Raw genomic sequence first — 17059 nt, forward strand, 5'->3', positions numbered from 1 at the left:
AGGTACCCTAATTATCCCTATTTTATAAACAAGAAAATTAGGCTCAGCGGGGGCTTGACGATTTGCCCAGGGTCACATGCTAACAAGTGGCAGAGCAGGGATTGGAATCCAGGTTTATCCAACTCAGAGCCTTTGCTCTTATGGCAGGATGCAATCACTCTCTTCTGGTGCCACAGTCTGTTAACTTCAGGCTGCATCCACACTACCTGGGGAGTTCCTGAAAATGCAGATTCCCAGGTTCACACCCAGAAATCCCAACTTAATACATCTGACATGGGTCATGATCTCAAGGCTCATGATCCACCAGTGAGTTCTGAAATTAATTTACTCGGTTAAGACCAGCACTTAAAAAAGAAAAAAAAGGAAACAGAATGGAATAGAAAATATCAAGGTGTATCACATATTATAAAGATAAGCCCAGGTTAGTGAAACTTCTGTATCACTTATGTGTGTGCATGTAGACTATATGTATGTGTCCTGGATCATGGTATAAAACTAAAATGTATTCCTTATTGTAGACTGCCATCAAACATGTTTAAGAAACACTGTTCTGGAGTACTTCTAATACCATGGCAACTACCAAAGTCTTACCCGTTGATAGACTGTTGGCTTGTTTATGTGCTCGACTGGGAGGCCAAACACCGAGCTCATCAGAATGCACAGCACTGTTGGCCTCTGCTCATCAGTGAAATGGGAGATGGGGGGCTGAATGAAGGCGGACTGTATTCACAATATTTAACCCTCGTGACTCTCCATCTTCCAGCTGGGCAACTGTATAGAATATAAACATTTAAAAGTTTATTACTTACTTTGTGTGGTCATTAGCCCCTGAAATGTGGAGGAGGGACTTTCCATCGTGCCTGCACTATTTGAAGCTACAGTAGTTTTGTCTGGTCCCTCGGAAGAGTTCCCTGGGAGCTTCGAAGCAACAGAGCCCGTAGTCGGTTGGTGAGTGCTTGTTGGGGCGGTCAAGGCAGGAAGGGCAGGAGTGGTGTGTGAGGTGGTAACCTGATTGGGAGATGGAGTCGTCGTCTGACTTCCTCCCTTGGTGGTCAGGTTGTCTGTGGCACTTCTGTGGTTGCTTTGGGTTCCAGCTCCAGTTTTATCTTTAGTTTCATCCTGTCTGCTTGTAGTTTTCGGCTTTTCTGGGGTAGTGGTTGGTCCAAGTGTGGTCTTGTCATCCTTCTGGCCACGAGTAGTTGTAGTCGAGCTGTCTGTGGCTGGTATCCCTTCTGTGGCACTAGCTGCTACAGTTGTGCTCTGCTGGGCTTGGGAGGGAGTCACCGTGGGGCTGCTGGATGCTGTCGATGTGCTTCCACTGACCCCAGCTACAGACACCTTTGTATCAGTGGATGTTGCAGCTGTGCTTTGTTTGCCTGTGGCTGTAGTCACCTTTATGGCAGTGGATGCTGTAGCTGTGCTTTGTTTGCCTGTGGCTGTAGTCACCGTTATGACAGTGGATGCTGGAGCTGTGCTTTGTTTGACTGTGGTTGAAACCTCCCCTTTACTGCTGGATGGTGAAGTTGGGTTTGACTTGTCTGAGACTGTAGTTGTTGTGCTAGTTGTTTTAGTAGTGGACTGGCCTGCTGTTTACAAAGACAACACAGAATCAAATTAGGTTATTAGCTGGATGTTTTCCTCTCCACCAACTCTCCTCCAGGATCCAGGGGCCTTGCTCCCCTCCCTGCCATTTGCCTTGGCTGAAGTTCTGCGTCCTTGATGTGCCCAGGTTTCTTGAGGGTTAAGAAACCTCTCTAAGAGGGACACTGAGTATGAAGCAGAGGAAGTCAAGGGACATCGTGCTGAAGAGAAGGACCAGCTGATGCTGCTGCATGGGGAGCCTGCAGCGAGCACCCAGCCCGCCCCATCCAGCCCCTGCACACGCCCTTCACTTTTTCCATACGCCACCATAGAACCAGGCAGCAAAGACCATCTCTGCCTCCTTCTCCCCAGCTCCCAGGCACGGGATCCCACAGAAGACTCAACAGATGCATCCTTAGTGAATTGCCCTGTTCTGAGGGTGGCAAGAGAGTCATGCCTCTGTTCTCATGGAAGTATAATCCAGAAGGAGAAACTGACAACAAAGTGGCATTACACAAATTACTATTAAATACAATCGTGAGACAGGTGAAGGCAGAAAAGCACAGAAAGCTCTGACTATGTTTATCACAGTAGTTTAACCTTGTCAGAGAGACAGAGAGGAAGGCCTTTTATTCATTTGTTTAACAAATTATTTACTGAGGGAAACTTTAAGTGACAGGTCAGGACCTAGGATACAATGGTGAATAAAACATAATCCTCACCCTCAGGGAGCTTACATTCCAGCGGGTGAGACAGAGATTAAACAAGTAGACAGAACAATGAAACATCAAATTCTTGTGACTATATGGAGAAAATGAACAAGGAAATGATACAGAGAATGGGGGGGGGGGAGCAGGTTTTTCTTTTCTTTTGAGGAAGATTAGCCCTGAGCTAACATCTGCTGCCAGTCCTCCTCTTTTTGCTGAAGAAGACTGGCCCTGAGCTAACATCCATGCCCATTTTCCTCTACTTTATATGTGGGATGCCTGCCACAGCATGGCTTCACAGGCGGTACGCAGGTCCATGCCCGGGATCTGAACCAGCGATCCCCGGGCTCCCAAAGCAGAGCATGCGAATTTAACTGCTATGCCACCGGGCCGGGGCCGTTTAGATAGAGAGCTCAAGAAAGGCATCTCAGAGGTGACTATTAAGCTAAGACTTGAAGGATAGGAAGGAGAAAGCTGTGTGAAGAATGGGAGGAAAAGTGTACCAGGCGGAAGGATAGAACCTGGGAAGGCCCCAAAGTAGAGAAGACAGCTCAGAAAAGACAAGTGTGAACGGAGTTTAGTGAGTGAGCCAGGAGGAAACAGGGCTCAGAAAACTCAGGGCCTTACAGGTAAAGCGACAGTAACTAACTGATTATATCATAGTATCTTTTTGGCAAAAGATATGAGATTGCTGAGGGGAATATCAGCATATTTGAGGAATGAAGTGATGTGGAGGGCGATGGCTACTTCCCACGATGGCGAATAGCTTAAAACAGGGTTTCTCAACCCCAGAACTATTGACTTTGGGGCTGGAAACTTCTTCCTTAGGGGAAGTTGTCTTATGCGTTATAGAACGTTGAACAACATCCCTGGTCTCTATCCACTAGATGCTAGTAACACACGGACAAATCCCTCCCCAGCGGTGACAACCAAAAATTTCTCCAGATATTGCCAAATGTCCCCTGGGGGGGGGGGGACAAAAATCACTACCAGTGAAAACTACTGGCTTAAAGAAAGAGAATAACAAATTTGGATTCCTAAATCCTCCTATCAAAGCACAGACTGAAAACCAGAGGTCTTCTGAGGCTACAGTAAAGAAATCTCTCACGGCTTGCAGCTGGAGAGCTGGGAAGACCAAAAAACAAACTTAAAAGTTTGATCCCATGAGTTGCCAAGTTGCAGCGTTAGTTGAATTCATAACCTTACCAGGTCTCTTATGTGAAAAGAGGACCTTGAGAATTGGAACGGTGACATATGAGGGGAGGCAGGTGAAGCAGAGTACCCATAAGACTCAATCTGCAATGGCACTCACTTGCCAGTACACTCAACCACTGTCCTCCTCTCTGGGGCAGTTCCCACCCTGCTTGAAAACTCTTAATAACCTCACCTGAGCTCACTGACAAGAAACCATATCTCCTCAACATCTCCACCGCTCTTCATTTTCCCCAACCTATAACAACAGACTCCAGTGTGCTCCAGAAAGACGATACAGAGTCTGACCCAGGAGAAGGCTTACACACTAGAGAACATCTGCGAAAACTCGAGCAAATCTGTATGGTTCTAGGAGGGTGCTAGACCAAGCAGGGATACCCATAATTGGACAGCAGGCTGAATTTATCTATATGGGTATGCATACCAGAGATTTTGGATTCAATATGCTGACTCAAGCAGCTAGAAATAGTTCTAGTTATTTGCTTAGTTGGTTGACGGAAACCTGGACCCAATGGCAGTCCACATGAAATAAAAGTTAAGTCACCAGAAATTCCCTGGAATAACGAATAAGAAGAAATCCAAATTCTTAGAGAGCTAAAGTGTTCGAGTGGCTTGTCATATATGATCTGCTCATTCACACTCTTTGTTCCTTAAGAGACCTCAAATGACACTCTTTGCCAAGGCTTTGAGAAATACTATATTTCATGAGTTCTAATATGCACATCTTTTATGTCTCTGAAATGAGGATGTATTATAAATTACTGTAGGTCACACTTTGACTGTGTTTTTCCCCTGAGTGGTTTATAAAATAATAGGGCATCTTATCATTGATGGTGTCTAGGATTTCACTATCTTTGGAATATTATTGAGGGAGTAATAGCATATTCTAAGGACTGTTGCGGCTGCTCTTCATCAGCCAGGTATGCTGGTAGGAGATGCAGCTGATTCAGTGCGGACGGACACCACGTTCGTTGGGTGGTAGAGGCAAGAGCAGAATTTCATTTCCAGGGGAAAAGGTGGGTATGATACCATAATGGGCAGCAAGACCAGCATGGTAATCAGAATAGTCTAACGAAGGGGATTTGGGACAGCAGCTAATAATCACGTGTTCTTTAAGATCAAAATGAATGAGCAGCCCACTGACGTCCTACCTGTAGGCCCAGCGAACTGAGACCTGTGTGCAGTCACTCCAGCAGAGAACACAGCCAGCCACTCATCCAGTTCCCAGAACTGAAGCTTTCACGGACTCAGAGTACCTTGAGTTGAGGGTGTATTACGTTCCCAAGGCCGCTGTGACAGATGACCACAACTGGGTGGCTTAAAACGACATAAACGTGTTCCCTCATCTCCTGGAGGCCGGAAATCTGAATCAGCGGGGCCATGCTCCCTCTGAAGGCACGAGGGGAGAACCTTTTCCTGCTTCTTCCTAGCAATCTTCAGTTTTTCTTGGTTTACACTCATATCAGTCCAATCTCTGGCTCCACCAGTCATTGGATTTAAGGCCCACCCTGATCCAGTATGACCTCATCTAACTTGATTACATCTGCAAAGACCCCATTTCCAAATAAGGTCACATTCACAGACACCAGGTCCTGGGGATTAGGACTTGAACACATCTTTTGGGGATGATACAATTCAACCTTCTAATTTGCTCCCCACCCCTGCTTACTCTACTTTAAAAACCAGGGTTCTTAGTTTCAAATATTAGAAACCAACTCTGTGTGCTTTAAGCAGATAGTGAATTTATTAAAAAGATAATCCATTAGCTAATAAAATCACTAGAAATGGCTAAAGAATCAGGCTTAAGTCAGAAACAGTGCCCAGAACTCTTCTCCTGAACTTGTCTGGTGAAGACATCACTTCTACCACTACTGAGCACAGGTTGCTTCAGTTTGCACCACCAACACCATTAGCACTGGAGACAGGATTTCATTTCTGAGAGAGCTGAGTCTTTAGGGATGCTGTCAATAACAGGTCTTTCCATTTACTTTTATGACGGGACATAAGAGCACCAGGAGGCAGCACAGGGAATCTCCTGGCTTCCATCCGTGTTCCTGCCTGCTTTATTCGGTAGCAGCATGGAGGATTCGCAATAAGATGAGTACATCTTATGAGGTTCGCGCTCTCCTTGTTTTGCCTTCAACTGAGTTCCCTGGTGAAGCCCTGTGCTCTGTGGAGTATCATGATGGTGAATAAGGCATTCTATAAGTCCATGAATAGTGTTGCTGACTGAATACGGCAGCTGAGAAAACACATTCAGATCCAGCATGTGCCTGTTTTAACTGCCTCCCTGTACCATGGCCACTTGTTCATTAGCTCATAGAGCAATCATTAGATGAACAAAGAAAGAAAGGGATAGGCACAATGGGTCACCTTGTCCATCTGATTATCAAGAGTGAGAAAAAGATCCTTACACTCCAGACCTACCCCAAGAAGTCCATCCACTTGCCTCTTCCATAAACTTCCTTGCACTGATTCTCCATTCCTGTTCTAAGTTCCTAAAGTCCTTAGCTACTACTTATGAATCTGGTCAGATCCTCACTTCAGTGTAGCTCATCTTCAAAAAAATAAATGATGGGGCCGGCCACATGGGCTAGTGGTTAAGTTCGGTGTGCTCTGTTTCGGCAACCTGGGTTCACCTGTTTGGATCCTGGGCGTGGACCTACACTGCTTGTCAGCCATGCTGTGGTGGCAACCCACATACAAAATGGAGGAAGACTGGCACAGATGTTAGCCCAGGACTAATCTTCCGCAAGCAAAAAGAAAAAGGGCAAGATTGGCAACAGATGTTAGCGCAGGGTGAATCTTCCTCAGCAAATAAATAAATAAATAAAAGACCATGAAATGTACTATTAAAAGTCCTACCCAGCGGCTGCTCGTGGCCAAGTGATTGGAGTTCCACATGCTCCACTTTGGGGCCCGGGGTTCGCAGATTTGGATTCACAGGTGCAGACCTGCTCCACCCATCAGCCATGCTGTGGAGGCATCCTCCACATACAAAGTAGAAAAAGACTGGCAACGGATGTTAGCTCAGGGTAAATCTTCCTCAGCGAAATAAATAAATAAATAAAAAGCCCCACCCATTTGAAGAACTTTCTTTCCGCTCTATCCTTCAGGGTCTCCCCTAAATTCGGCCATTATCCCACAGCAGTCCACTCTTGGTTGGCTCCAGCATACTACCCCAAATCATACATAAACAAACTGGGCTTTTTCACTCCTCAGACAACTAACCACAGGGAACTAATTCTCTCTGAGACCTTCAGGTACAAGTTAAGGGAAAGGTGACAGTGTGGCAGGAACAGGCACACTGTGGGTGTGAGCCACACTGCAATTACACGCATGTTTCTTGAGGACTTGCTCAGGTCTGCTCCTGTATATACTCTTCAATCTGATCATGGAAAGCTGTAAAATAAACCCAAAGAAAAATAGGAGGAATGAAATAATAAAGATAAAAGCAGAAATCAATGAAACAGAAACCAAAGACAATAGCAAATGTCAACAAATTCAAAAATTGATTTTTTACAAAGGCTAATAAAACAGTAAAGCCTTTGGTGAGGTTGATCAAAGAGAAAATAACCCAGAAGACATAAATACAAAATATGGGGTATAAAAATAATAACAGATATTTATAGTAGAGGCCATGATGAGCAAATGCTGATAAGTTTGAAGCAGATGAGACGGACAGGTTCCTAAGAATACAACTTACCAGAGTGACTCCAGAAAAAACAGAAACAATGATTTGTCCTATGCTCATAAAGAAACTGAATTGATAGTTAATACTTTTCTCATAAACAAACTCCAAGCCTGAATTTGAGGATCAAATAATTCTAGCCTTCCATGAACTTTGTTTATAGCATAGTCTGTTCTGCCTTAATGTGTGTGTCTGTAAAAAGAATTAGTTCATATGCAATTGTCAATCAGCAAGACATGAAAAGTACAAACCAAAGAAAAGGATTAATAATTTGGCTTCATCAAAATGAAGAATCTATGTTCATCAAAAGAAACCACACGGCTTCCATTTCAGCTAATGAGAATAGAGAACTGGAAAGAACATCGCTCCTACCCTTACAACAAGAGGAAAACTGGAGAAATGAAAAATTAATGACTTTGCTTGAACCCATGGGAGACCGAGGCCAGGGCAAAACCTTCCTGGAAACTGGAGACAGAGAAGCGCGGGGAGAAAGTGGACCCCAGCATTTGTTTCCCCGGGACAGCGTTCAGTAAGAAGATTAACCCCAACATTTTTAATGATCGCTAAAGGCTGAGTACGGGCTAGTGTGAACGTGAAGCCCTGGGAGCCACAGATATCGAAAGGTTCGCACCCTTGTGCAGGATTTTCCCCCCAGGAACCCCACCAGGGACTCATGAGGAAGACTGAGGAGAACCTTGAGAGAGTTCCCCATGGGGCTGGCTAGGGGAAGAAAACAGTGGTCACTTCTGAAACTCCATATAGCCCTGTATCCCCTATGGAAAAAAAGCCTTACTTTTCAGTGCAAGTCAACACAATCTATAGCCTGAGGGTGCTGCTGGAAACCCACCACAGCTGGGGAAGGAAAATGACAGCTACCCATGAAACACTGCCCAGATTCATCTCCCCATTTCTGCTGGGAAACAAAAGCATTCAACTGCTGGAGAAAGGCAAAAATTACAGCCTGAAGACAGTGGTGGAAACCCACTGCAGCTGGGAAAGGGAACAGGAAAACTGAAAAAGCTCTTTGCCCCTGGGGAAGGGCAGGACTATGGGCTAAATCCAGCATAATTTCTAGAGAAGAGGCAGGAACACTACTGAAGGCCACACCCTCCAGCCCCAGGTTCCAGGGCCTGGGCAAGACGGACGTTTAATCAAAGCACCAGAGAATGTCCTTCTGCCCTGCCATTAACTCCAACTGCTAGCAAGTGTGGAGTAAAAATAAGTGGAATACAGCTGTGAAAGACAGGCTCTCTAGGGAGCAGCGAAAAGGCAAGACCTACAGCCAAGCAGGGAGACAAACAGAGGTATTTCCTGAGGAATCTGCAGCCTTGGTGCAACAAGTTTTAAACCCAGCCCAACTCCTAACCAGATTAACACAAACCCTCACACTGAAGACACAGCAGAAGAAAAGCCACGTATGCGTTAGGCAACCACTGATCTCTGTCTCTATGGATTTGCCTGTTCTGGACTTTTCACATAAACGGAATCATTCAAAGAGTGGTCTTTCATGACTGGCTTCTGTCACTTAGTATAGTGCTTTTAAGGCTCATCCATGTTGTAGCATGTGTCAGTTCTTTATTTCTTTTTATTGCTGAATGATATTCCACTGTATGGATATACCACATTTTGCTAATCCATTCATCGTTGACAAAGATTTTGGTTGTTTCAACTTTTTCACTATTGTGGATAATGCTGCTATGAAATTTGTGTACAAGTTTCTGTGTGGACATATGTTTTCATTTCTTTTGGGTATATACCTAGGAGTGGAATTTCTGGGTCATTTGGTAACTCTATTTAGCATTTTGAGGAATTACCAAACTGTTTTCCGAATTGGCTGCATCATATTACATGTCCTCACCAACAATTCTGATCATCTGTCTTTTTCCATTATAGCCATTTTAGTGGACAAGAAGTGGTATCTCATTGTGGTTTTAATTTGCAATTTCCTAATGATTAATCAAATCCAGCAATATATAAAAAGGACTATACATCATGACCAAGCAAGGTTCATCTCATGGCTAGTTCACTATTTGAAAATCAATCAGGGCAATTCACCATATTAACAACGAAATAAGAAAAACCATACGATCATCTCAAATATATGCAGAAAAATCATTTGACAAAATTAATCATTCACTCATGATTTAAAAAAAACAACACTCAGCAAACTAGGACTAGAAGGGAACTTTCCTAACCTAATAAATGGTATCTCCAAATAAACCTACAGCTATCATACTTAATGGGGACAGACTGGATGTTTTGCCCTTAAATTGGGGAAGAAAGCAAGGATGCCCTCTCTCATCACTGCTATCGAACACTGTCCTAGAAGTCCTAGCCAGTTCAATGAGGGAGGGACTCAACAATAAAAAGATAACCCAATGTTTTTAAATGGGCAACAAATCTACAAGGAAAAATCACCACAGAAGATATACAGATGGCAAATAAGCATATGACAAGATGTTCAACATCGTTAGTCATTAGGCAAATGCAAATTAAAGCTAAACGCAATACCATTACACACCTATTAGAATGGCTACAACAGACAATACCAAATGTTACACAGGAACTTGCACACATTGCTAGTAGGAATGCCAAATAGCACTGCCACTCTGGGAAAGAGTTTAGCAGTTTCTTTGAAAATTAAGCATATAATTACCATCTGACCCAGCAAGTCCATTCTTACCTTTTTTACCCAAAAGAACTGAAAACATGTGGTCACACAAAAACCTATATGCAAATGTTTATAGCAGCTTTATTCATAATCACCAAAAACTGAAAACCAAGATGCCCCTCAACAAGTGGATAGATAAACAAAGTCCTCCATACAATGACTACTCAGCAATAAAAAGGGATGAACTGTTGATTCATGTAAGACGGACGAAGCGGAAAGACATTTTAAGTGAAAGAAGCTGGAAGACTACATAGCGTTTGATTCCATTTATATGATATTACGGAAAAGGCAAATCCAGACCAGTGGTTGCCAGGGGTTGAGGGGAAGAGGAGGAGCTGACTTTTAGGACAATGGAACTGTTATCTCTAGCACTGGGATGAAGGATACAACATTCCTGCATTTGCTGAAACCCACAGAATTGTACACTCCAAAGAATTAACTTTACTTAGTGCAAATTTAGGGGAAAAAATCAACTGAGATGTTTAGGAAATCCCAGGATGCAATCGAGACTATGAAAATAAATTTAACTATATTACAAATGTATATATAACATAACCTCACTGAAGGATGGGGGAAAAAAAATGACCAAAGCAACTGAAAATAGTTTTTTGCCTGGATACTGTAAAGCTAAAGACAAAAAGATCTATATATAAACAGTATACTCTAAGTGGTAGATTTGTTTCTTACAGGAGTATGGGTTGTCAATTTTAAATCTACATCTATACCAGGGTTGGTAAGTAAATAAATAAATGATAAATAACATGAGCTAGGTTTCTCACTGTTGAAGAAAGAAGTGACAAACAAGCAAGGCTGGTGGGGAGGAGGTTAAATGAACCCTGTGATGCAATTAGGGACAGAGATGTCAATATGAACTTATGTTATAATATATATATATACACACACACACACATACAGATAAAGATTTGTGTGCATACATGGGTTAGCACACAAACATATTTCCTAGCTCCATCCACTGAAAGGGTCCAGAAGCAGTGACAAGACAGTAGCATCAAGTATACCCAGACATTCTCCAAAAGAATGAATGAGGGCTCCTTGGAGAAATGGCTTGCTTCTAGTGCTGACATAGAGAAAATGCAAGATGAGCCTGCAACATCTTGTAATGCTAGAAAGTAAGGAAGTTTAAAAAACAAAAAGTGGTCAAGTCCAAAATACATAGGAACCAACCTGAAGGAGCTCCCAGTGGCCAAACGTAGAACAACTTGAAGACAAAATAAAAAATATTGGATTGGAAGTCAAAGAATAACATAAATATCCATGAGTCAATGCCGGTAAACAATTGAATGTATACTATATAAATAAATGGGGGAGAAGGAGGAAATCATCCTTAGAGAAGAATTCAAAAATGTTGTAGATACTCTTCCCACCTCCGGGAGGAAGGTATTCTCCCCGACCCCCATCTGAGAGTGGGCTGGTTTTAGTGACTCTCTTCTAACAGACCATGGAAAGGAAAGAATAGGAACGTTATAGTGGAGAAACCTGGGAGACACATCATCTTAACCAATGATCAAGGTTCACATCCCCAATGATAACCCATGACCAGCAATAAGTCATCATGTCCCCTGATAAGATGTGATGAGAAGGGCACTTCACCTCTGTTGTTTTCTTTCTAAAAATACATAACCCCAGTCTAATCATGAGAAAATATCAGACACACCCAAATCGAAGGACATTCTATGAACTATCTGGCTAGTACTCTTAAAAACCATCATGGTTGTAAACAATAAGGCTGAGAAACTGCCACGGATGGGAACAGAATAGTCAGATATGATGATTAAATGCAATGTCATATTCTGGAACAAAAAAGAGACCATTAGTGGAAATACTGGGAAAATAGGAACAAAGTCTGCAGCTTAGTTAATAGTATTGCACCGTGTGATAAATGTACCATGGTTATGAGCGGGTTTAATATCAGGGGAGCTGAAGGAAAGGGATATGGAACTCTGCAATGTCTTCTTAACTTTTCCCTAAATCTAAAACTATTTAAAAATAAAATTAAAAAAAAAAAAAAGGGAAAGGAAAATAATCAGGAGAAGATGCCTGCCACATATATAGTCATAAAAAATTAGTATCTAAAATATATCTTTTAAAAACTTCTATATTTAAGAAAACAATAACCCAACAGAAAAATAGAAAAACAGGTGTTTCACAGAAAAAGTAGCACGAATAGCCCATGACCATCTGAAAACATGTTAGTAATTAGGGAAATGCAAAATCAAATAAGAATTATTTCATAGCCACCAGATTGACAAAATTTTCTCAGCCAGACAATAACAATGGCAGCAGGAATATATGCTGGTCATGGATTGGTGTGAATTGGTACAAACACATCGGAGAATACTATGGCATGACCATGTACAAGGAAACATGCACCTGTCTTTCAATCTGCAACTTTCGATGGTACCACTAGGCATTTACCCTAGGGAGATGCAAACACGTATGCATCAAGATTCAGTCAGTCATAAGAATGCCCCTAACAGGATTTTTATATTAGCCCCATAGAGGTAAAAGCAAATGTTTGTCAACAGCAGTATGGATAAATAAGCTATAGTATATTCAAATCCTGGAATACCACACAGCACTGAAAATCAGTAAATGTGTGTTCTATGTTATATATGGTTATATATTGTGTATATATTATGTATATGTTATGTGTTATAATACATGTATTAACACTAATTAATATGAATTAATCTAAAAAATAATACCGAACAATAAAAGCAAAATCAAGAAAATAGGAGGCCAGGGTATTCAATTGTTTATCCAAGTGGGCACTGAGGTCACTGCGAATGACGACATAAAATGAGATGGAGAGGAAGGAGTGAAGGCCTTGTGTGAGTGACGGGCAGTGACCAGAGGTCAGTAAGATAACAGCAATGGGAGATGACACTGGAGCTGGTCGGGACGGCTGTGCTGAAATGAGCGCGGTGCCAGGGGCCGCACTGACGAGGTGCCAGTTCCCCCACATGCTTGTCTCTGGGGGGAGTGGGGCTGCCTTCAGTCTTCTGCCCTGGGGCGAGGAGAGCACTGCTCTCAGCCTTCAGTGAGGACTGCTTCCTCCTGTTCCTGGCCAGTGACAGACCTGGGATTGACTTGTCACTATTAATAGCAGGAAAGGAAACTCGAAAGAATGCCCCAGGAAGAGGGCGTGTGGAAGGGAGGCAGGAAGGCAAGGAGCCGGAGGCTCCAGGCCTGGACACCAGCATCCACTTCTCCTTCCTTTGTTACCCCCAGCTCATCACCCACAACCGCTGTTATCTCCAGGGAAATAAAACCAGAAAGCTCCCAGAGAGGACAGTGAAAGGGCAGAGCCCAGGCAGGATGAGCTGCTGTCTTCCTGGATTGGGGTGATAAAGGAAAGCCCACAGACTGAAGATCCACGGATCTGAGCCTTCTAGTCCTGATTCTGCCTTTGATCCCCCAAGGGCTCGGGCAAGTCTTCGGCCCACTTGAAACACATCTGTGAAATGGCCAGAGGATTTCTAAGGTCCCTGAGGGTGCGTAGGCACTTTCCTAAGCATGACGCTGTGAATGCAGGTGAGTCTGCTTTTGCAGTGACAACAGAGCTATCTTAACCAGCCACTCCAGAGGCCTTGATCTGGGCCTCCCTTTCCAGGAGCTGACCCCTAACCCTGCTGCCCATCTCAAATTGGCCCATTTATTGCCAGGCTTCTGGGTGATAGCTGGGAATTACAATGGGGTGGGACAGGATGGGGGTGCTTTGGAAAGATGCAGGCCCCAAACTCCTGGGTCAGGAAGGGACCTGGGGCTGCCCTAGTTGCTGAGAGGGCCCCCAGGCCCACTGCTGGCCTGGCCAGGACTTTCCCCCAGCGCTAGTGTCTCAGATGCCCCCTCTTTACACTGCACTCAGCCCCGCTCCTCCTCCCCTTCCCTCATTTTGAAAGACTTGATGCTCCCCCCTTGTTATGTCCCTACCTCTGTGCTTCTCTGGTTTTACTCATTAAGTCAGCACCCCTCATTCCAGGTGGGTCTTTACAAGTCCCCTGGTCATCCTTCCCCACTACTTCCCTCTTGCTGAGCTGAGCACTCACTGCCTTCCACCGAGAGGCCCTTCTGGGTTCTCCCTCTGCCCTAATGTGGCTCCTCTTATTGGAGGCTGTCTGCTCTGGTGTTCTGCTCCAGGTATCTCATTAGTTCCATTCCCACCCTTAAAAATGCTTGTCCCCTGTGGCTTTAAGAAAGACAGCCCCCTCCCCACAAAAGGTCCTAACCAGGTGATGGTGAGGGGCTGTGAGGCTGGGGGATCCTGGACTCATGTGAACAGCATCAGCAAGGGGCTTGTGGACAGAGGGCTGCCCCTAGGAAAGGAGGACAGAGCTCAGGGCTGGGAGCCTGGAGAGGGGCACAGAGGGGCTGACCTGCCTCACCTCTGCCAACTGTGGTCTCTCCCAGGCCTGCACCGGGCGTGGTGAGTGAAGCCTGGACCCTCTCTACGCCCCGGTGCTGTATCAGTGTCCTCTGGCTGCCAGAACAAACTCCCACAGCCTGAATGGCTTACAGCAGAAACGTCCTCTCTCGTGGGTCTAGGGGCCAGGAGCCCGAGATCAAGGTGTGGGCAGCCCTGTGCTCACTCCGGAGGCTCTGGGGGGAAATCCTCTCTGCCTCTTGGAGCTCCCTGCAGCTGTTGGCACTCCTTGGCTTGCAGCAGCGTCACTTGGTCTTGGCCACCGTGGTCACACTGCTGCCTCCTCCTCTCTGGGCCTTTTATAAGGAAATTTGTCATTGGATTTATGGCCCACCCGGATAATCCAGGATGATCTCATCCCAAGATCCTGAGGTTAATTGCATCTGCAAAGACCCTTTGTCCAAATAAGGTGATAATTAGAGGTTTCAGGAATTTGACGGGCACATCTTTTTTCTTGTGGGGGGCAGGGGGACATCTTCTGGCCAGCCACAGGTCTCCATCTGGACAATGGGGGTAATGACTTCTGGGGCTGCTCTCTATACCCCTCCAAACGGCTCCCTTCTTGGGCTGAGGGCCCCAAACATGGGCCTGCTCTACTTCCCTGGCATAAGGGATGCTCTGGACTGAACATTTGCATCCCCTCAGATTTGTAAGTTGAAGCCCTACCCCTGGGGGTGATGGTATTAGGAGCTGGGGTCTTTGGGAGGTGATTAGGTTTGGATGGGGTCATGAGTGGAGCCCCCATGATGAGATGAGTGTCCTCAGAAGAAGAGGAGGAGCCACCAGAGTTTCTTGTCCCTCAGCCATGTGAGGACACCCAAGAAGGCAGCTGTCTACCAGCCAGGGAGAGGGACCTCACTAACACCCGACCCCGCTGCCACCCTCATTCGGAACTCCCGGCCTCCAGGACCATGAGGAATAAACGTCTGTTGTTCAGGCCACCTGGGCTGTGGTATTTGGTGGTGGCAGCCCAGGCGGACTGCAACAAGGGACTAGGTGGACGTTAATAACGAGAATAGAAAGAGCAGGAAAGACTGCTCCAACTGTCTAGGGAAGGGCAGGGCCCCAACCCCCCTTGTCACACCCAGTCAGGCTGAGTGGTCAGACAGACAGGTGTGGGCACTGGTCACGTTCCACCCTCCCTGTGCATTCCTCAGGACCCTGGCAGCTCTGCTTGTTCTACTATGAGTCTGCCCTCTTGGTGCCTCTGGACAGCACCCCAGAGGGTTATCAGGCCTGCTCCTCAGCATCGCCTCTCTCAGAGGAGCCCAGAGCTGCCCCCTCGGGGAAGATAATTCCGGGCATTCTTCAATCTGGAATTGTTCTGCCCTTATCAGCTTGTTTCAGCTGGCCTGCCCAACACTCGCTCCCAGGGCGGGGCCTGCTCTGGCTGTTTCCCTGGGCAAGGAGGGCTGCCACTGTCCAGCGGGGATGTCTCCCAGCAGTGGAGAAAGGCAGGCTTCACTTGGGTACTTTCCCCCCTGCAGGGGAGGGCACACCACCTCTTCTCCCCCAGGTCAGCACTCCTTCCTTCATTCCTGTCCCCTACACCTGGGAGTGTGGCCCAGGGCCTGAGGGTACCTGGCTCCAATCTGCACACATCCCTGCCCAGCCCACTGGGGGACCCCTTCTCACTCTTCCCCTCCCCCTCCATGACAGCAGGATAGGGGGTGGTGTAGAGCACACATTTAGGAGCCTGACCACCTGGGTGCAAGTCCCCATTCCACTGCTCACTGGCTGTTTAGAGGCAAGTGTTTAACGCTTGGTTCCTCAGTTTCCCCAACTTGGGAGAAGTGAAGAGGAGGGTAATAACAGTAACTAACGCACCTTTAAGTACTCAGAGCAGTGTCTGCACATCGAAAGTGCTCCGTCCATGTTAGCTATGACTATATTCCTAGCTGCCAGCCCTGCCCCAGCTTCCTTTCCCCGCCAGGGACCCACACCACCCATCTGTCGGTTGTCACACTGTGGCAGCTGCGTGCTGCTGTGATGCTGAAAGCTATGCCACGGGGATTTCAGATACCAGCAGGGTCACCCATGGTGGACAGGGTTCAGCAGAGCTTCTGGACTCAGACAGACTAGGAAGAAGCACGTGGCCACTCACTTAGGAAAAAACTGGCCATGAAAACCCCGTGAATAGCAGCAGAGTGTTTTCTGATACGGCGCAGGAAGGTGAGAGGATGGCGCAAAAAGACCAGGCAAGACTCCACTCTGCTGTGCACAGGGTCACTAGGAGTTGGAACTGACTCGATGGCCCTAACAATGATTCTATTCCTGCCTTGCTGTCCCAAGGCAGAGAGGAAAGGCTCCTCCACGTGCCAGCCTGAGCCATGCCCCTGCGGCACCTCCCTTGGTACAGAGCCACGTGGGAACACGCCTCCTCCTCCGGGGCTGCGAACGCCTGCACGGTCCTGACACAGGGGAGGGGGGACACAGGCGGCCCCAGACCCACAGGGCTCTTCCCAGGTCCCCCAGTGAGGCTTGCCCATGGAGGGGTGTGCGGAGGGGTAGATGAGAGCACCAGGGGGTCTGTGGTCAAGAGAATTCCCAGACAAGAGGGTAAGCTGGAATCTTCCTGGGGAAGAAGGAGGAAGCTGCAGCCTAGGTGGGGCCCGGCTGCAGGTAGTGCTTCCCCACGGACCCCGAGAGGCTGAGGGTGTCAGGGGAGTCAGGGCCGGCCGGGAGCAGAGCGGGGCAGGGCCCGACAGCCATCTCGGACCTCAGTCTCACAGGGAGAGGCTGGACAGCCCAAG

The 17059-nt window shown here is 46.2% G+C and overlaps 1 protein-coding gene across 2 annotated transcripts in view; it reads right to left on the reverse strand.

Moving 5' to 3' along the window:
- The window catches only part of PODXL (podocalyxin like), a 44419-nt gene that overhangs the window by 9266 nt on the left and 18094 nt on the right, over window positions 1-17059 (reverse strand). Inside the window, exon 2 of one of the 2 annotated variants that reach the window (XM_070265073.1) lies at window positions 810-1583. In XM_070265073.1, coding sequence (XP_070121174.1) covers window positions 810-1583 — 774 coding nt within the window. Of the gene's footprint in view, window positions 1-809; window positions 1587-17059 lie in introns of both variants that reach the window. The other variant, XM_023639700.2, reaches the window with a different exon arrangement.

Source organism: Equus caballus, chromosome 4, assembly GCF_041296265.1.
Source record: "Equus caballus isolate H_3958 breed thoroughbred chromosome 4, TB-T2T, whole genome shotgun sequence".
NCBI lineage: Eukaryota > Metazoa > Chordata > Mammalia > Perissodactyla > Equidae > Equus > Equus caballus.